Raw genomic sequence first — 21,536 nt, 5'->3', positions numbered from 1 at the left:
CCTTCATTGGTTGGGTTTTTGTGGCGGTCAAGCTGTAGATCCTGGCTACACAGGAGTTGCAGTGGTGGGAACGAGAGGTGGGAATAGTCCCGTAATTATTACCGGGAGTAAACATTAGGCACATCGTGGGTAAACAACCGCCAATAGGTATCTGAAATTTTCTATAAAAGAATTTATGAGACGATTAAAGTTAACAAACACTAGGCGTGTTTGTTAACTTTAATCGTCTCATAAATTCTAATAATATCACGTAAGATTTTTTATGTTAAAAGATAATCGCTAGGTAGTCAAAGGACGGAGCCTTGTTAAAACCGCGGGCGTCGCAGCCGTTGTTGGAAAGGCCTTTGAGGCAAAAAAATATGCGTAGAACATATATTTTTAATCACAACAATAATATTGTTGTAAAGTTATTGTTGTTGGGATCAGTTGAGTCAAAATTTACAAGTGCTATCATATCATATTTAGCCTGTGCCTCTTGAATTGCTATAAATGTAGCGTTCTCAAGGAGCCATGTAAGTGGCAGAGAATGCACCGTGTGTGAGGAGCGAGCTGGTATCGCGGCCAAGGGAGCGCTCGCTTGCCTTATCCCGCTGCGCGCACGCATTTTTCACCTTGACCCAGTGAGGTGCAATGCTGGCCCTTTTTACCTTTCTCTTTGTTTGGATGCAACGTTTTCGTCTACTTGTCTTAAGTTCTCAAGCAAAGCTAAAACCGATTTGGTTATGGCAGACATTCATAAAACATTCCTCCTCGTGTTTATTAGTTAAGTTTTTTAAAGTGTAAATGTATGGTGTGTGTGTGCAGACGAATGACTCTACATCACCACCCTCTATTAACGCAGTCTTCGATGTGTGTACTCGTAAATATAGCATGGAATAATTCATTAGCAATTACTTGAGCCTTTCTGAAGGAGCGTAGCCGAAAAGTGTGAATATCTCCAAAACAACGCTTCCTTCCCCGACCCTCCCCACGCGTGTGACGTCACGAGCAGCGCGCCACTTTCCCCGCGGGCACGGTCGCGGTGCGCGCGCGCCGAACTACACTACTACATCCACGTGATCGACAGTATTTGACAATTGATACTTAAACATGTGTTTTCAATCGCTTAAGTTTCTACAGTATGTTACGTAAAATGCAGACACATCATAAAAAAAAACACACATTGTCTTATAGTTTCCACCAATACTATAAATGTTTTCAATGTTTGCAAGTCACAAATGAGTATTGTAATGCTTCACACTTTTTTATACATCAGATTAGGTACATCAGAAAAACATGTGTAGTCTTTTCAGGTTCCATTTCAAATTACTTATTATTTTTTATTTTTCGAAAGGGAATAATTAAATAGTAAATTCAAATAACTTTCAAATGTAAGTATGTTCTCGGTAAAATGTGCATTCTCCTTTTTTATTTATTTCCTTCATAAACAGGCTTGCACACATTCGTCAAAACATTTTATTGATACAAGTCTACAACATTTTACGAGCGTGGAAAGTGCTCTAATGATCTGGATCTGTAGCACTTCAACATTCCGTTCTAAGAATCTACTTTTTTCATCTTGATTTGATCTAGTTATCCCAAAAGATACTTGTATCTTAATCGCCACCTAGAGGCTGACATTTGGATTAAAAAGAAAGTAAAAATTCATTATTACATAAATGCTTGTTTACGGTTATTTATTAGGTATTAGTGAGCAATCTTGATAGGTAGTAAATTAGTCTGCGTTTTCTTATAAAAATATAATAAACGTAATTAATATCGTGTTGAAATAGATGCATCAAAATTATTACCCGGCGTTGCACATACGTAGATTTCAACGATTTAGGCGGCCAAAACCCAGTTTTCCAAAATCAATATATCGAAAAATAAACCATGTACGCGGGTAGTACACACTTCCAGGAATACCATGGTACCTTTTTCAATGTTCAACGAGCGCAAATCTACCCTCTAGAGTAGTCTGAATGCGATAGTTCGCTTAACGTGTATGTATTTGTTTTCGCGCGCTCTTAAACTTACAACTTTTGTAAATTGCATATTTATTTTCAAAAGCATTGTTTTCGAGTAACAGTGGTGGATTGCGATAATTTAGGATATAACCTATGTTTTTCAACAGTAATTTACTTAGTTTTTGTTTTCCTAAATATATTTAAAAATTGTCAAAGATAGCTGTATCAGAAATGAGATTTTTATTGCATTTTTTATTTTAAAGTGGTCGTTTAACCAACTTCAGGGTCCGTCCGAGCAATAATTTCTTTATTTTTTAATAGTTTACATATTGTTCTTAAAATCTGCAAAAAATTTTGCCGCGGAAACCCGCGCTTTTTTAAATTAACAGCATTTGAAGATTTGGAGAAAAAATTGAGCAAAATATCATTTTATTGCTACTTTGAATTAAATCCATTTATTTTTTATTTTAGGCCTGTCTGGTGCCTCGGGTACTAAAGTAGTTACTCGGAATTACTTATTTGACCAGATACAAAGGCAAAATTTACAAAGTTTCAGTGATAAACTTGATTTTTATGAAGATTTTCTTTTGAGTCGTTATGGAGACACAGAAAATGCTGAAAAGAGTTTGAAGCAAAGTTCTTCTTATGTGAAAAGCTAATTCAAGAAGAGGTGGATGAAAGCCAATAAACATGAAGAAGTGTTTTTTAAAAACAAGCCGCAGAAGCCCCGAACAAGCATTTCCGGTCAAATCGGCTTAACTTTCCTAGAAAGATTTCTAGAAAGGAACGCAATGTAGATAGGCTTTTATTAACATCAGACCCCTTGATCAGCTCCAGGAGACACAATAAGACCTTCTCGCAAAGCATTCCTTCCTGAAACAATGGAAATGTTGATGTCTGCCAAGCCAAGTAGCAAGTAGTGACCCAATGAGGAATGCTCTCAAAGTGAGATTGATATACCTACCTACTTATTGTTATTTTATAAAAATACAAAAATTTGCCAAGTGCGTGTCGTTCCAAGCGCAGTGTAGGGTTCCGTAGTTGTCAGTCGTTACCATAATATATTTCATAAGCAAGCAATTACTTCATCTAAAGTCACTTTTAATATTTTCTTCTAAGGATTTTTATTAAGTATGAAATTTTACACGAGTTAAACGACTATTACTCTTGAACTAACTGATCTATCTTAACCGTCATAGTTTTCCTTAAAAGTTCATGAAAAGCACTATTATTATGAATTTTTCCAGATTTTTCAAACCAACGCTTTAGTTTTTAGAGGGGGGGACGCCATTTTCGAAAAAAAAATCACTTTAAACTTTAATATTTTGCAAACGGATCACTAAATCAAAAAATAGTCTTAGAAACCCCTAAGTCATTTTAAATGACCTATCCAACGATACCACACACGATGGGGTATCAATGATAACAATGAAACTTTTTAATATATTTTTTTTTTAATTTCTATATTTAAGTGAAAAAATGTTTTATTATCATTAATAATAAAAGAAATCAGTCAAAAATGGTTTATTTTAATTTAATTTTGTACTTATAACTAATTTCAAGCAAAAAATATTTTTGGCCGCCTAAATCATTGAAATCTACCTATGTGCGTTGTTTTTAATCTTTCAAGCAGCTACGAATTTACTAACTTTACTACTAATTAAATTCAATTTATTTTTATTCCGCGCTTTTTCTGTCCTCTTACTCTGATTATGCCTACTTGAATATCGTTTTAAAAATTTTAGTAATTAGACGCAGACCACAACTAAACTTAATAATGACCATGCATCTTGTGTAGTTATAAAATGCTCTTTTGCAACAAAAATCTTACATCATTGCCCTACCAAAAGGCATGATTTTAATCCTGAATCACAAGCTCTCAAAATTTAGCCTTCCTCCTCAATTAGGTTAGGCCTAAAACGATTCTGATTTACACCAATGCAACGAAGCTTTGGTATAACCTTTACGCAATCGACTTCACAACCTTGAACCTGATCCGGCTGTCTGAACTGGTCCGAGCGACACGGCTATGACGTCATAGCGGAATCAGGACGCGGTGACGTCACGTACACGGCAGTTACCTCTAATGGGACGGATTGGGACGTCTGAGACGCTAATTTGGCTAAGTTTGTTACTCATCATGAGATTAGAGTGAAGTAATGATGAGGTTATACTTATTTAAAGCTCATGAGATGGCGAACAAAAAGAACTTTGGAAAACTGATTTTCATTTTAGTATTTAAATAATAAAACTCGAACTCTAGATTTGCTCCGTTTCGTATAATATAGTGTATTCTTTTTCTGTTTAATTGGTCGTTAAGAAAGATATCGAGTATTCGCAGTAGCCCCGATTAAAGCCTATTGTATTATTGTCCTGTGGCGATGTTGGCAGTTGATCCAATTCCTAGATTGCTTGATTGATTCGCTTTATTTAGTACCTCTCCAATCTCCATGTCATTATTATAATCTAAAAGATTGTAGATCATCATTGATCACTGATTAAGCCCAGACACGTTGTGCTACTGTGATTCCATAGAGCTCAATGTCAATCGCTGCAGTATGTATGAGTGACCAAGCGCCACGCTCCGCCGCGCGCGCAGCCGGCAGCGGTGCCGCGGCCTTCGGCGAGACACACTACACACAGGATCACTTCCCCCATTTATCATACCTTGAATCACACCATCTCAACGAGCTACTGGGTAGGGAAGAAACTATTGACCTGGAAGTCAGCTCGATTTTATTCGGTAATTAATAGGATTAACATCTTCAAATCAAAAGTCCCATACCGTTGCCAGAATACTTGCATATTTTAATCTAGAGCAGGGGTCTCCAAACTTTGAAAGTTGGCCTCAAGCTATAATACTTATAATTTTTCTGCCCACCTATGCAAATAAGCTTAGTCTTAAGATGTCGCGGGCCGGATTGATGGCAGTGGCGGGCGGGGCGGGATATGGCCCGCGGGCCGTAGTTTGGAGACCCCTGATCTAGAGCAATAAATTTTGCAATTTTTTGACACATACTTAACTATACAACTTACACGTGGAAATCATTTTTCTGTCAGTCGTCCAGTCAACCAAAACCAACATAAATCTACTATCACCGTATTATCAAGAACTAGCATGCATTGGTACTCGTATACTACTTATTTGTATTAACGTGCGTAGGTGCATTATTGATTATAACCATCTGACATTTGTAAATTGTCTCCAATATTATACGATGATCAGCAAAGCGTATATTTTATTACAAGCTTTATATTGACTTCACTTGTTAGTATGTGTGGGACAAATCTTGCAACTGAAATTAAGACCAGTTCTCCTCAACCGATTGAGCTGAAATTTAGTATACTTATGTAAGTACGATGACAATGCAATGTTATGGTACCATTGAGCTGGTCTGATGATGGAGTCAGGAGGTGGCCATAGGAACTCCTAAACGAAACAGCGGAAACTCATCGAGTTTGGGTTCGTTGGATTTGTCTTTTCGAGCACTTTGGTGCTAAATGATCACCAGGGCCCAGAAATTGAGATACTAAAATGTGTAATGTAAAATAAAATTATAAAAAAAAAACTTTTTTAAAAACAAGCTTTATTCTGAAATGCAGTTGTACTAAAACGAAAAAAATAATTATATGCAAGGTTCAAAAAATTTCGAAAGCTTGTAGCGCAAACAGAAAAAAAGAGGAATAAATTCCATGCGCGATACAAGCTTTCGAAATTTTTTGAACCTTGCATATAATTATTTTTTTCGTTTTAGTACAACTGCATTTCAGAATAAAGCTTGTTTTTAAAAAAGTTTTTTTTTTCAATGCTGACTTGAAGAAAGCTAAATGCTCTGCCTGCATAGATTGCGCACGCATGTGACCGGCAGCGCGCTGAAGGCCGCCCGGCCGCGCCGGTTCTGACGCCGGCGATCCGTAAAATTCAGATTACCATTCACATTGTGTATTGCCATTATTTTGCAGATGAGTGTCATTATTTTGAACACACCATTTCCGAGTCCATTAAAACGATACCGTGTCATTATTGACAGGACATAATTTTGGATCTCATTATTTTATCTTCAGGTTTTAAAACGTAGGCAATTACATAAATATACCAATCTCTATCATGTGTACCGACGAACCGAATAATTCTGATTACCAAAAAATATTACCTATGTATTTTAATAATAGCCACCACAGATTGTCTCTGAATCCATTAAATTGCGGATGAAATTACAAACAATTAAGTTACCTTGCTTTCCTACCTGTTGCATCGATCATATTATATTTTGATTGGATTTTGATCCTATGATCGACTTACGATAAAGCCGTGAAATTACCACAATGTGTGAAAATATTTTTACAATGTGGAACAGCAGAGATATTTTCCATTCGTTATTTTTTATTTTATTTTAAGAGTTTAACAATGTTTCAACAGCATTTAATTGTTTAATTTTTCATCATAAAATATAATATTTTCGATACAAGTTTTCCTTAATTATAATAAATATCATATATTAAGAGTTGAATAATACCGAAATGGTATAACAATTACGTGTAATATAAAGCATAAATAACAATTTTGTTGTGACCTTATGCTGGTAATTTTACCTGCCTATTTACAATAATTATGTAACATCAAGGGGGATATCATTATTAATTTAAGAATGTTTAATGTTTCCTTCCTGGTTCATGGTGCGGAAAAAAGTTATCGACTTCGAAGAGCAGCGGAAATCTGATCTTGACTCGAAGCGCGATGCTCACCCACTTGTTACTAGCGTTCTTTTAAAAGAACGCTAGCTTTTACATAAATATTTTTACTAATATGGGTAGTGTAAACAAGTTTTATAATATGCAATATTTGAAAGATGAGGTGTGTCGCAGTACTGTCCAAGTCTTATAAGTACACTGACGTAAATAACTATAAAGTTTTGGAGCGATTGTTTTGAGATAAATTTATCATGACTGATTTAAGGTAAGTGATAGAAAAAGTGAATTCCGTAACAAGTGGGTTAAAGCCAGACCAGCAGCGGCTATCACCTACAACTACATCAGCGGTGTCCTAACGTGTCGACATTGTTCGCGCACGTTTACCAACAAGATTGGCTACTGTAGCCATGTGAGGGCACATGATAGGGCAGCCCAGCGTAGCCCTCTTATTGCGGACTAAAAGAATTTTGTCGTAGTTACCGTAGCTGAAAGCGGCTTGGGAGTATATAAAATATATTTTTTCGGCAGTTAGGTATTTTAAGTCTGCTTGTTCATAATAACTTTGATGTGGTGATATGAAAATCCTAATTAATGATGTCTGTATTTAACCATTGAAGACTTTTTCTCCACCGCGTAGGCTGTAAGTAACGATTTGGATTTTATGATCGTCATAGCCTCATGTTTCTTTGTATGCCCTCACCCAACTGACGTCACTCCTCGCAGTCGGTGTCGTCATCGGCCAGGTAGCACCTCAACCCTCTAAAGGCCAGGGGACAGAGCTCATTTACAGACTCAATAGACGAGGGGTCTCAAATATTCATGGAATTTAATCGTATCGGTTGTAGCCCATCGAATATAATGACTCTCTAAAGTCGTTTGTAAACCGCTTGAGCTGAGTCAGTCAAGAGTTAGCGTTGAGGGTGTGATAACATTTAATGGATGCTTATAACATTTAATTTTGTCAATATTGCGTCACTTTACCTGCGTAGGGCCTTTTTAGAGATGCCTAGATAAGCTAAACAAGGGATGCGGAAACAATATGTTCAAAAATAAAGTTCCAACTAGAAAAACTACAATTTTACCTAGCTCCTAATATGACTGCTATGACTAGGTAACAGGGTATTTAAAAATATATTAATGAAAGTGCTACAATAAACATTCGACTACTTTGCCTGCAACCGCGTTGCCATAATAAATGAGTAAGGAAAACAAGTTCTGGGCGCTCGGAGCCGAACTACACTATTTGTGTGTACTACCAGGTGCCTCGCGACTCTCCGGGTGACCGAGTGATGTCACCGCGGTGGCGTCACTGCGGGCTCAGGAGGGTGTCATTGATGGTAGGGACGACCGGGTACTTCATACTCACCGGATTAGAGGGAAGTAATAGCGTGCGTGGGCGGCCGCCGAGATTTGATTCAACATGGGCATAAAAGTAGAGCTACTTAATTGTAAATTAAAAATATTTTTTTATTATTATTATCAAATGAGAAAACCTACACTGTTGTGTTGATACTTGCTAATTAATTTTGGTTTGATTAAAGTCAGTATAAAATGTAGGTACTTGTTAGGTTGGTACCTACTTATTTTCATATTTCCACAATTTAAAAAATATGTTGCCTTCTCTCATAATTACTAGGCAGATAAGTACTGATAAATAGTGTGTTTTGTGGGAGCGTAACAAATGTACACCTGCATTTACCAATTCTTTTTCACACGGGTGAGGGGTAATCAGCGTCGGACTGCGGCCTCGCGCCAAGGCCGTCTACCCGCCAATTTCATCTTTTTGCTTGTCCGGCATTATTCGCGACTTTTCCGTGGGGCTCGGATCGCGGAAGCGCTACACAACAGAAGAGAGATAAAAGACGTTTTTATTTAGAAACCTTTTATCTTTCTGAGAATTGTTTCCGTAATTTTAGCTTTATCTTCTTACAGCCATTACGAATGCTACCTTGTAATATGCATGCATCGATGGACATAAGTAATGAATGACTTGTTGATGAAAGGTCGTTGGACAATAATGGTGAAGGCAGATGAAATCTTTCGTATCTCAGTTCTCTAAAGTTCTCTAAAATTCCAGTATCGACAATTAGATAGATACGGTAAAGGGTGGGCTTAAGAGTTAGCTCTGTAAGTAATTTCCATAGAAGTCTCTAAAAAAGTTGCGTTATTAGTATCAGGAGATAACAGATCGTTGTTGTGATCTATTCTGTTCTAACATTGTACCTATCGCAGTATCACCTAGATAAAATTCACCGAGCTTTTTACGTACCTAGTTACCTTGGTACGTAATTGTTCATGTTTTTCCACATAAAAATGTTACAAGGAGTGTCCTTGGAACGTCACGTTCCCGGGGCACTGTGGGAACTGACAGTAGTGAGCCTTCGCTGGCGCCGCGGGGCCATGCGAACCCCCACCTGGCATCTGTAGGCTGCACTTACATTCTTAATTATGCTTACGAAGCAAAAAATATCGAATCGATTTTCTTCTATTTAATTACGCATTACAATTCTTAGTAAAGGCCCCGACTACGTGGCGAAAGTTTCCAGTTTTCATAATTTATTGAGTTATTTGATGATGTCATTCTTTTGGTTTGCGGATATAAAGTCAAAGACAACCGCGAATAAACCTCTAAAATGATTACTATTCCGCCGCCGTAGAGGCGCGCGATGCCGGCCCAGCGGCTCCGAGACAATGCAGGCTGCAGCCGTGACGCGCCTAGTGTTTGTTTACCTCCGAAGTGACATTGGCGCCTGCTCGCTATATTAATACCAAATTATATCACGAGAAACAATGTGCCACTTCAGAAAGATTAGAACAACTCCATCGGTTCTGGCTTGTCAGATCGGACCACAGAGTCTCTATTATCTGGTCATCAAAACAGAAGCCTAGCTTTAGTTCGGGCATGACGTCACGATAAGAACGTATCCTTTGCAGAACGAGCGCGAGCTGATGGTACGAAAATAACAAAGAGGCCTGATAACACTATCACAAATGCGTACAAGGCCAGAGTTCATTTTCTCATATCATTATCTAATTATGTATAAATTACCGTAATTAGCAAATTACCCTCCGAAAATGGTCATTAAGCGAGCAGGGTAGGGGCGCATCAACAGTGCCGGCTAACAAAGATAAGGCACATTGTTTTACGAAGTGCGTGCCTTATCGAAAACATAAGTGATACGATTATTGCGAAATTATGCACGATGGCGATCCTTATCTTGATTTGATAACGATTTAATTGATAGAGGCGGTGAAAATAAAAATAGATTTTGATAAGATTTAACAGCATTCCAAACTTGTTTATACTTTCTAAATAATTGTTAATTACAATATCTATATCAGTTTAATTTATTTGCAGACAACCTTCAGGCGGAGGAAAAATAAAGCGTTTGAATGATTCTAAATAAAACAGTTCATCGAGTGCAAAATATTTACTTTATTACTAATATTAAACAGATATCAACATAATTAAATGCGCTGAAATGCATACAATTCGTTAAACGTTAAGTAGATTCGTTCCCAATATAAACTGATAAGTAGGCAGTTTACCTGTGTAAAAATAACAAAATTGACATCGGAGTGGATGGGCAGTGAGCACATAAAAATAGATTAATGGCAGCGCGATCGATCGGACGCGGTCGCCGCGACCTGCCTCGCGCTTCAGCCGTGGTTTGGCTGCAAGTGAAATGGGGAAATAATTGCCGCCTTCACAATATACAATTACCCAGATAATGGTTTTCTGTGTATTAATATTTTACTAAAATATTGTCATGTAACATCAGTAACCTACTTCTATATGACACGTCAACTCATTATGAAGGTAATTTCCATTGTAGACTTTTTCATCACTAGGTATGAAAGTACTAAACATTTCGCTGTTTTAGAAACTAAGTATGCTAATTAATAAATAAGTTTATTATTAATTAGCATATTCTTTGGAACATGTGTCTGCAGTTTATCATAGAATCGGCTTCATGTTATCTTTTTTAGTATACAAAATACTATAACGATTTTCCACTTAAGTAATATCTTTGATTATTATTTCCCACACGGGAAAATAACAACTGTCTACAGTATTTTTGCGCACGGGTTATGCTTAGCTTATTTTTATTGCTTTATAACCTAGAAACAAGAATAACAACAAACAATTGTTCTGAATTTGCTTTTATGTGTAAAAAATAGAAAAATTCATATCAATGAATGTATAAAACATGAACATAGAGATGATTTAATTTGTTGCCAAATATTTTTTTTTTTCTTTCTTTCTTTCATTCTTTCTAATTATTAAAACATAACAAACATCCATTTAAGATTCATTCTCACAAGAGAAAAATTAAAATAGAGTCCAAATATTTATTAAAAATTAAAAGTTCTAATTTCCTGTCATGTTCCATAGAAGATTTTTTTCATAAAAATCTAACCCTATCATGCTTTCAGTATACTGGCCTTGATAACGTCGTTTCTCAAATCCCACTATATTTTGATGAAAGCGTGCCCCTTGTTCTTGCGAATAAGCCCCCATAATTATTTATAAATATATCCCAATGAGAATGTGACGTGCATCTTTAGAGACATTCTACTATGAAGATGGAAAATTCAAATCGCTATAACTTTTTAAAAAGCAAATATTTTCGATTTGTAATCGCACTTTTTTATATACATTTGCTTACATAATCAGAATATAATAAGTAAAATCCATGCGCAAAAAAAAATTTTTTTTTTTTTGACCGGTGTAATTCTTGTACAAAGGTTGTCTTATGGACCATACATTTTAGCATCAGGTATACATATTTTTATCGAGTTCTTTGGTAAACAGATGTAGAGCGTTAATGTTTTCATAAACAACGATGTTTATGGACATTTAGTTGGTGACAGCTGTCAATATGGTTGTAGGGCGTACGTACGATGGTGGTCAACTGGTCGCTGTCGGCTCAGCAGCGGCGCGAGCAGCGGCGCCGGCGCGACAGGCGCGGAGGACAAGGCGCACCGCCGGCGCCCGCCGCTCGCTGCAACAAACACACATTATACTTATTATCTTATACCGAAACCTACAATTTTTACACCCAGAAGAATTTAGGCACGATACTACACTGGTCATCACAAAAATCGACCCTCCCGCGACAAGCACTTTCAAACATATGCATCCCCACTTCCTACCAATACTGCCACCATTTAAAAGCCTAGTTCTAAACTTCATTTCATTAAAGGAAAGGTTTTTACCCCAAAAATGTGTCTGTAGAAGAATCCAGAGTCACTTCTTCAAAAAATAGGTAGTTACGTTGGGATTAATCGCAATCCATCTGTTATAAAGGACACGTGAGATCATTATTTGGTTTTATAACCATAAAAATTGGTCTAATTGATCCCAGAGGTGACCTCAAAGTGAGGTCTTTTTTCAAGTCACATTTATTGTATATCGCGTTTATGTTAATCGTTTATTAAGAAATTAAATGTGTTTGTGAAATAAATAACACCAATAATGTTGGGGCACCATGATTGTGTCAGTAGAAACGAGTTTTCCTGTAAAACGTAGGTGGGCCGATTTTTGTGATGACCAGTATATTAACCAATAATTTCAAGACACTACTTCAAATATCACTTCATTGTAGTCCTCCAAGCCCAGTTACTTTCCAATTTACTGTAGCTTTGTAGCTGTTGAGTTCGCGAACCAGTGGATTTATAGCTTGTCTTTGCCATACAAAATCTATGGGAGAGTCGTGTAAATAAAAATTCTAATGACTGGCAGAGTATTTGACTACTCAATTAAAAGAAAGTAGAATTTTCCGCCTGCAGGACACCAATAATAGAAATCATCTAGGTGATGTTCCTCTATCACCGGGTGGGAATAGGATACCAAGACAGCCTCATGCGTTTTCTCAAGTAACGTCAAATTCTTCATATTCCATCTTCATCCATTTGTGCCTAATGGCCCCCTAAATATGTATTGCTCTAATAAAGCGTGAAATCATGACAATTAAATAAATGACCAAAGCGTGGTCGGCCTAATGTCCATCTAGTCCTAGACCTTTGTCCTCAATCGACTGAACTTGACACCGATTGCCCCGTGACATTCAACGTTTGACACTTGCCTCCTCTAATGTTTTGTACATATCCTCTCATTAAATTCTGTGATTTAAATTGCCTACATCTACGAGTAAAGGTTGGCGGAGATCACTGGTCAACGCCTGGACCAATTTTACTATTTTTTTTAATGTTCGTTGAAGTTAAAGGATGGTTTAGAAGAAAAATTCGAATAATTTCCAGGAAAACCCTAAAAGCCCTTTTCTTTTTCCAATACAAACGTTTTCTAAGCGCCGACTATAATATAGGTAGGAACAAAAAACTACCACATTCCAAATATGTTTGACAGAACGAAGTCTGTCGGGTCCGCTAGTATTAATATAATTTTGTTTTGTTCCAGGTACGTGTCCGTAATATTAGTGACAGTTTAGCGGCGCCGATATTGGCGGCGGCGTGGTACTCGTAAATAGCGCGATTTAAACGAGCTGGCTGAACAAACAGCGCGGCCCGCCTTTGCGGCACACTGCGGCTCCCGATGCCAGAGTTATTACTCGGGTAAGCGCAAACAAACACTTTCAATATTAGAAGAAGAAGAACGAGAACGATTGCATGGTGCTGTATTTCTTCCGGTTTACAATTATAGATTTATGGATGGTTTTCAGAAAACAAAGGTTATGTCGTTTCTTTTATATCGTCGTTTTCAATCCAGTGTCCAGCAAGACAATGGTAATTGTCATTGGTCTTGTTTTAATTACAGGCACTTTTATAAGTAGCGTTTATCATAGGTATTCTGGCGGGCTTGCTACATAAAACAAATATGTCAGGCAGGGGTAATATGACTGTACCACGTTGGGCGCCAACTTAACAATAAAAATCAAATAACATGAAACACGCAACTAGATTCATGTATATTTTTGATGATATGTGCGATTTAATCACGATATTTCAATGTTAATAAGTTTTTACGCGTGTTGATAAATGAAAATTAAAAATGAAAATGTTTTATTTTATAAATAAGTAAGAGTTCGAATATGACTCAGATTTTTACACATAAGAAAACCAGGATACCGTTTCTGGAAAATTCAAGGTGGATGCGTGTTTAGCGCAGGAGTAGCGGTGCAGACGTCTGCATTTGCGTTGTTTGTAAACACGCTGCTCGGCGATATGTTCTTCGTCCTCTTACTAATTACGACCTAGGGCTGCCATCGTCGTTGTGTGTCAATTAATAAACTATTTACTACTACTCGTAAAATATCAAACAAAAAATTATCCGAAAGCATTTTTTATGAACAAGTGGAAAGAAAATAATGGAATTATATCCGAATAATGGAATCGCTCTCCTGTAAAAAAAATCATTCTCCTGTAATTTGCATTGAATTCAAAGACTTCCTCTGCATTTTCGGCGCTTTGTGGCTTCAAACATTCGTATTTTCCTCATGGTAAAGGTAAGATGTGCCAAGACTTCAAAGCTCGCCAAGTTGAACGTACCTATGGGAAGAAATCGGTGAGCGCGACGCTGCACGATACTAGCACCGCCTTGGCAACCAATCGAAATACAACTATGACTCATAATTATACTAACTTCGTTACTAATTATGTTAACTCCTGTTAATGGCTAGTAAAAACTATGTTAGTAACTATCAGCTCCTAGAAACGTTGGCTTAAATTATCGCATTTATGAAATATTATGTTCACCAATGTTCTTTGGTAGTGATTACCGAAATCAAACAATAAGCCACACTACATAATACACACAACGGTCGATCGGCTGACCGCGTGTAGGAAGCATCGATTATGACTTTATTTGTATTTCACTACGTTGAAACTACAACTAAAAGAAAAACATTTTATATGTAAGCCATTCACCACATTTAAGCTCACTATTAAGAACCTATGTGGTTCGTAGACGTATGCGTGTTCACATATATAGCACTCTGGATTTATTTTTGTTTCCGCGTAGGTGGACGATTGTGATCTACCTGTATGATGGTAAATCATACTCGTATTTGTAATTATGTAATGTAAATAAATATCTATATTCAGTCAGAGAACATGAACTATTGGGATTTGTTAAATTACTAAACTAAATTACGAAATGTTGTCAACGCCAAGAGACTTGCCGAACATCGTGATACAAACACCGACATTTCACTGTACACCGCTGTCAAGACAATCGACACTTATCTAGAAATGTGTGTGTGCACAGGTGTATTGTTCAAATACTCCAGTTATTTCAATACCTACGTTTATATGCGAAACGAGTAAAATCGTGAGTCGATAATAATGTTAAACTAGCAACTATTTTGCTAGTTTAACATCGGAATGTAATTTTATTGAAACTAAAATAACAAAAAACATATACAGTAGGGAAATTATGTTTATGGTAAACCTTTCAGCATTGTATCTTCAGGATCCGAATCCACAGTGACATTTTTCAAATTCAAATTCATTTATTTCACAGAAATACACGTCCATTTTACAGTCCATGTAATGAATACGATAATGACTGATTTCCAACCTCGCCCGCCAAGCGACGTGACCTTGCTTGTTGGCCGAAGAATCCGAATTCAAAGCTCTTAAGCATAAATGTGGTAAATGTATCGAGTGGTATGGAATGGTGCGTGTAATCGATCGTTCGATTGGCGGCACTCGCCGAATACCTGCACGGGAGCGAGTTAACGGAATATTTGTTTGGCACATTCTGCCGCCGCGGCGTGAGCTCGAAAGAAATACCTACTGATTGCAATCGTAGTTTATAATTTTATTGAAGAAATATTGATATCTTAAATTGGTCTAAAGTAGTGTTTTAAGTAACTATCAAGTTTAAGGGAAAACCCTTTCCCTCGTCACGTCATGACAGGCCATGCCATATGAGGTGTCATGTGGTGTACTCTATTGAATTATTATATTTATTATTACCACCTGTATTTACCATGTGACAAGCAAATAAATTAATAAGATGAAGATGAGGTGTAACTCACCAGAACAGTCCTGGTGCGTTCCTGGTAGCCGACGCCGCAGCTCACGCTGCACGCGCTCCAGTCGCTCCACTCGCTCACCTGGCAGTCGCTGGCCTGCACCAGCGACGGGCCTGAGTGAAGAGCATTCGTCAACAACATATGCATATAGCCCATTTTGAAACTGTGACTAACATTTGCATTATCTCAGCGTTACTGGAAGAATACCTTGCGATAAAATGGCATTGACTTCATTATGATATAAAAGGTTTAGAGAAATATTTAATGTCGTCCCAGCGCAACCTGATAAGTGTTTACCAGTGTTACCGTCTGCAAAGTGCCAATTTCTTGGAATAAACTTTATAATGTGGCGTAAGTTAAAACAGGTCTTAAGTATTGCGATAGCATAAAACCAGAGGTCTATCGCGCGGGTTCTGTATTGCGAATAGTTACCGTTGATGGTGTTTTGGGCGGGCGCGCCTCCGAGCTGGCCGGAGCCCGCCGCCGAGAAGGCCGGCCCACCGCCTCCTGAACAAACAAACACAACTTGTGACATTCCTGTATAATAGACCAATAGAAGAAAGTAGTGCTGAAATTATCGTCATAAAAATTCTATAAAATGTGTCCCATTTTCTTTCATACAAGCCTTATCCATACAATCATGAAAATGAGAAAATAGGGCTTGTGAGACGAGTTGGCATTCATTTATTTATACCTATGGCATATAACGTTCAATGTCGTAAATTCAGTTTATTACTATTAGATCTCATATTCACGATTAATAATAAATATCTGGAGTAATAAATAAAATTGTACGGCGTTCAGCATCAAGTAGTAAGACCGAAATAGAATTCGCGAGGTTTGCAGCCGATCTGACGCTCATACATTATTAATATACATTTTAAAAGACGCCGGTAGTGTAACGAATTTTCAATCAAAGTTGTTTATTTTCTGCGCCTCGACGAGCGGACAGGGCGTACATGTTTTTCATATTCCCGGTAAAACAATAATGGATACGGAGGAAAATTGTAGATAAACAAACACATAGCTCCAAAAACATTTGATCCCGTATAACTGCTGACAACGGGTACTGGTCGTGGGCGTCTTCTAAAGTTATCAGACCAATTTGACTGACCAAACCCCGATCAAACGCTGGACTTTAGTACCGCGTCATCTCGAGTAGGTAATTTAATCCTTTCCCATTTATTACATTCCCTATTCTAAATATAAAAAATGTAGCGTTCTTTGGAGTTAAACTTGAACTCTTAAGTAGGTACTTCCTATCATTCGATGCGCCATGGTCAGTAAAGTTCACGATCAAATTCGCTCATGACATCACGCGATGACGGCAATAAAGGCCTCCGCTGATGACGACTCGAGCTGAATCACTCGGGATCATCTCAGATTTACCGAGTGGACGACAAGTCAATGATCTGCTGTCGGCGCAAATCTCGCGTGAGCCTCATAACACATTATGCTGGCAAAAAACTTACGAGCGTATGACGTGATTTTCGAGAATCGTTTGACACACATAATAGAAAGCATCTTCCAAGATTAAAGATATCCCGAAAAAAAATTGATTTCAAAGCTCTTTATCGCGAAAGCTTTAACATTCATTTAGTACAATTAGAATTACACGGTGCATTTAAAGCCTGCTGCTTTAAGATAATCACGTAGAGTGGGTACACGTTAATGATGATTTATAGGATTTTAAGGGTCCAGTAGCACTATTTCCCAATCTAGCAAAAGAACATGTGATATTACCACCTACCCTAGCTACATTTTTAGAGCACAGATGAATAAGTATTCATCTGATCCGATTTATTATATTTTTAAGTAAAAAAATAATACAGTATTGATCTGATAATAATCTTTTGTAGCTTTTACCGTGACAAGTTTTATTATTAGATTTGGGTTAATATACATATATATTTAGCTGTGCCCCGCAGTCCAGAGTTACCCTCGGTAAAACGTAGCCTATGTGTTAATCCAGGGTGTCAGCTAACTCCATACCAAATTTTATTAAAATCGCTACAGCCGTTTAGACGTGAAGAAGTAATAAACTCACACACAAATCCAAATTGTTTTTAATCGTTTTCAAAAACACGTTTTCATTTACCATTTCAAGTGCAAACGGCTTGTTTCAATAGCATCATAAGACCTATTAGGAGGTGGTACACAAACCGCTGACCATAAAAGTGTTGACTAAAGCAGTAGGTACATACCTACTAGACGACATACATAATGCATGTCTTGTCGTATTGAGAGCACTGCTGAACGCGACTCGTCTACTAATTAGAACGTCATTGAATGCTGCTGTCATTCAATTTGTTTATGTATTTTGCTTTCATTGCATTCATTGCTTAATATGTTTTTTAGTTTTCTCTAAGGAAACTTTTATATTACGAGTACAAAGTTGTCTTGTTTTTATCTTTTAAATTCATTTTTACGCAGTTGGGGTTTTGGTTTTTCAATAAATCATTCCGAAATTAAAAAGTTAACAAGTACATAACCTTAAATGAAACACAAGGTCTTCATTCAGACAAGTGTGAATGTAAATCTTAATAAAAAATAAATTATGAGTAAACACGCAAATACATTAAGCTTGTTCATAAAGATCCTATCAGCGCTAGGTACTTAGCCTGTAAGCATCTAGGAAGAGATGTATCTAAATCAAATCCAAATGGCACATCAAAGGTCGTTAGTGTAGCACGCAGAACAACGCAATAAAACATTTAGCGAAATGAATGAACCGATTAAAAAGCGTCGTAAATAACTCTTAGCTTTACGAGCTTTGCGAGTGTTATTTTTATGAAGGCATTCAAATGTTGGAGATCTCTATTCTACTATATTTGCGTGCCCATAAAAGGTATCTAATTCGTGTTTATGTTTTCTTACTCTCAATAAATATGATGATTTTAATCCTTTCATTATCTGCAATTGAGATCTCACAGAAGGTAATAATGAACTAAGTAATTAATTAGTGCAGGGTTGAGTAAAAACAGACCCCTCTTTCCCACTGGGCACTTAGGGCACGTGCCCAGGGCCCCGCGACCGAGGGGGCCCCCGTCTGCACAAAAGACTTTTCTCCAGATGATAAGGGCCACCCTTGATCCTTAAGTGCCCAGGGCCCCTAGTAGGTTAAAGACGGCCCTGAGTAAAGATCCTTTAACGTTCCTCCGTAACTTTAAAAAGGGGCCAATATCTCGTAGATGGACACCTGGCATGGCGCTGGCGCCTCGCCAAGAGGCTGGGGCCATCGCTCCGTCTGTTGCGGGGTACCGTTGGAAACACTATGTGTCACATAACACCTCGTCATACATCATCTCGGTCTAACCGTGCCGCAAGACCTGGAGTACTTTAGGACTGCTTTTATGGTATTGGTTGTTCAGTTACAAGGTGCCGTAACCGCCTGGTAGATGTTACATTACATCCAAACATGACCTCGACCTTGAATCGGCATTCAAATGTTTGATGATTACTAGCTTATACACATCTAAAAAAGTGCTAATGCTTCACTCAAATTACTTCACATCCAAAGCTACAACACCAAGTCACGACTCGAACAAGGCCAGATGGACTAGATTTTTTATTTTAATATGCTACTTTTTTAATGTTGTCAACAAACCTCTGTCCTCGACGCTTTATTAGGTAAATCCACCAAAATTTCTCTGATAAAATCTATAGATATATTTTTATAGTAAATAACGACGACCATTTCGCTGACTCTACGTCCGAATTAAATAAGCCAACGCACAACGCTGGGTGCGTCTGCAATGAGAGATGCAATGAATCAGCCGCGCCATTGACAACTTGTTTATGCACCCGATGACTACTCTCAAGTGCTCGTTACCTGTGGTTTATTACAAGATCTTTTTAATCAATATATTTTCTAAAGCATCGTTTGCTGAAACTGAAGGCTGTCTATTTTAATTAAAGCAGATTAAATTGGGATTGTTAACATCAAATATTTACTTTCGCTTGCTGAGATACAGTCAAGGCCATGTTTCAGTATTCAGCTTAACTAATTTGTGTAAGCAATGAATGGTTAGACGAAATCATCATTATAGCCTGACCAGGAACATAAAAACCCTGGCATAGAGGCGCAATTGCATTTGATAGTGCAACACTGGGTACAGTCGTACCTGTATTAAATTAATAGGCTTACTTTATGTATCAGGATTCAGGATTATGGGCTAATTTAATATTTTCATAAATTAACAAAAAAAATATTATATTATAGGTAAACTGGTTTAAATAAATTAAATGAAACCATCAATCGAGCAAGTAGGATTTTATTATTATTCATCAATAATCAAATTCTGAACTTGAATATTCAACTACAATGTCTGCTCATGAACGCTTCAAACTCGGTACTTCTTTCCCAATTCCATAAAATTCAACACTTACAAAGTGACAAAAAACTTTAAAATAGGTAGGTAGTTGAAACAAACCACAGCTAATTTTCATAGTTGACTGTACTATACGATAAACATGTCAGTCAATTTGACAACCTTTGTCGGAAACATTATTCAATGAAAATATTGTCCGAACCCTTAGTATTTCTCTTCGACAAATACTTTAACACATTGTAAACCACTTTTCTTTCACGACTATAAAAAGATTTTAGCAATTTATTTCACAAAATCAATTGCGCACATTTAAAATAAAGTTTGTTTACACTTTGACAACAATAGACTGACATGCAAGGTGACATGTCAATGAAGTTTTCAGTTACTGTTGCCATTAAAAGAAATTAGTACCATTAATTTTCCGCAACATGGCGAGGGTTTTTATGTTCCTGGTCAGGCTATACCTACACTGTAATTTTTATTCGTATCCCCGGTGTAGTACAGAAAAATGCAGATTCATTACAATGCCGCAAGCAGCTAAGTAGTCAATTATCAAGCGGCATAAACGAACACAACCTTGTTGCGAACATGCAGAGCCGACGCGGTCCGTCTGCGCGCAACAGGTAGGCAATACCCGCCTAATCCGGATTCTGTTTACGACCCATCTAACTAATACTTTCCACGTTACTCCTGCTATTATCAACTATGTATTTTATGTTTTCACACTTATAACGTCCATCCATATAAAGTTCATTCTATTTAGACAAAATACCTATTCAATTGAATTTATAGCAGTCATATTCCACGGTAATTGAACATAACAACAAGGAAAATTCCCCACCATTTCTTTTGAACTATTACACGTAAATACCACACTTGATAAGCGTTATAATCTAATATATGCAGTATAAGTTTAATCTGTTGTTCACAATAAATTGTACAGATTATAGTTATATTGCGCCATGGAATACAATACGCGAAGCTTTAAACATTTCAGAAGCTTTAAAATTTCAAATAGCTCTCAAAACTTTGTATCGTTGGCGTTGCTCTTTTCAGTATCTCTTTGTTTTTATTTTTACTAAAAAGACTTGACAAGTTCGATGATAAAAATAAATTCAAGTGATACGTGGTAAAGGTATAAACAATTTATGACGTTACTACTCCATTTAATATGTCGATAAACAATACAAGGTAAATTAGTATCTTTTCCATCAACCTATTGATTGTTTTGAATGAGTAAATGTTTACAAGAAATGCATAAGGTGTGAGTGAAACGCCGATAGTCAACAGTCAACAGTCATATGACACCGCATTACGGAGTATTTCTATGCGGCGAGTGTTTGCTCGCCTTCAGTCTACGGCGCATAGATAACAACACATTATGGATTGCCCAGGGCCTCCAGGGCTGCCAACTAATAGTGACCCGGTCGTTTGTGTGGAAATCGGACCTTGAATCAAAATCTGTACTAAATATTTGCGAGAGTATCATTCATCCATACTCACAAACTTTTACGATGTAAACAACGCGGCCGCTTATCAAGCCAAGTTATTATATTATAAATTAGAGG

General features: G+C 37.2%; 2 protein-coding genes across 2 annotated transcripts in view; one reads left to right on the top strand and one right to left on the bottom strand.

Moving 5' to 3' along the window:
• LOC135073032 (phosphatidylcholine:ceramide cholinephosphotransferase 2-like) overlaps positions 1-21,536 on the top strand; it is a 100,517-nt gene that overhangs the window by 17,223 nt on the left and 61,758 nt on the right. The gene's annotated exons all lie outside the window — the stretch shown is intronic.
• Positions 10,055-21,536, bottom strand: part of LOC135073429 (spondin-1) — a 28,966-nt gene continuing 17,484 nt past the window's right edge. Inside the window, exons 13-15 of the mRNA XM_063967612.1 lie at positions 16,030-16,144; positions 15,641-15,800; positions 10,055-11,644 (exon numbers count right to left, since the gene is read on the bottom strand). Coding sequence (XP_063823682.1) covers positions 11,570-11,644; positions 15,641-15,800; positions 16,030-16,144 — 350 coding nt within the window. The 3' untranslated portion in view covers positions 10,055-11,569. The remainder of the gene's footprint in view (positions 11,645-15,640; positions 15,801-16,029; positions 16,145-21,536) is intronic.

This window comes from Ostrinia nubilalis, chromosome 7 (genome assembly GCF_963855985.1).
Source record: "Ostrinia nubilalis chromosome 7, ilOstNubi1.1, whole genome shotgun sequence".
NCBI lineage: Eukaryota > Metazoa > Arthropoda > Insecta > Lepidoptera > Crambidae > Ostrinia > Ostrinia nubilalis.
The sequence above is the reverse complement of the archived record's forward strand: the minus strand, read 5'-3'. Positions and strand labels throughout refer to the sequence as shown.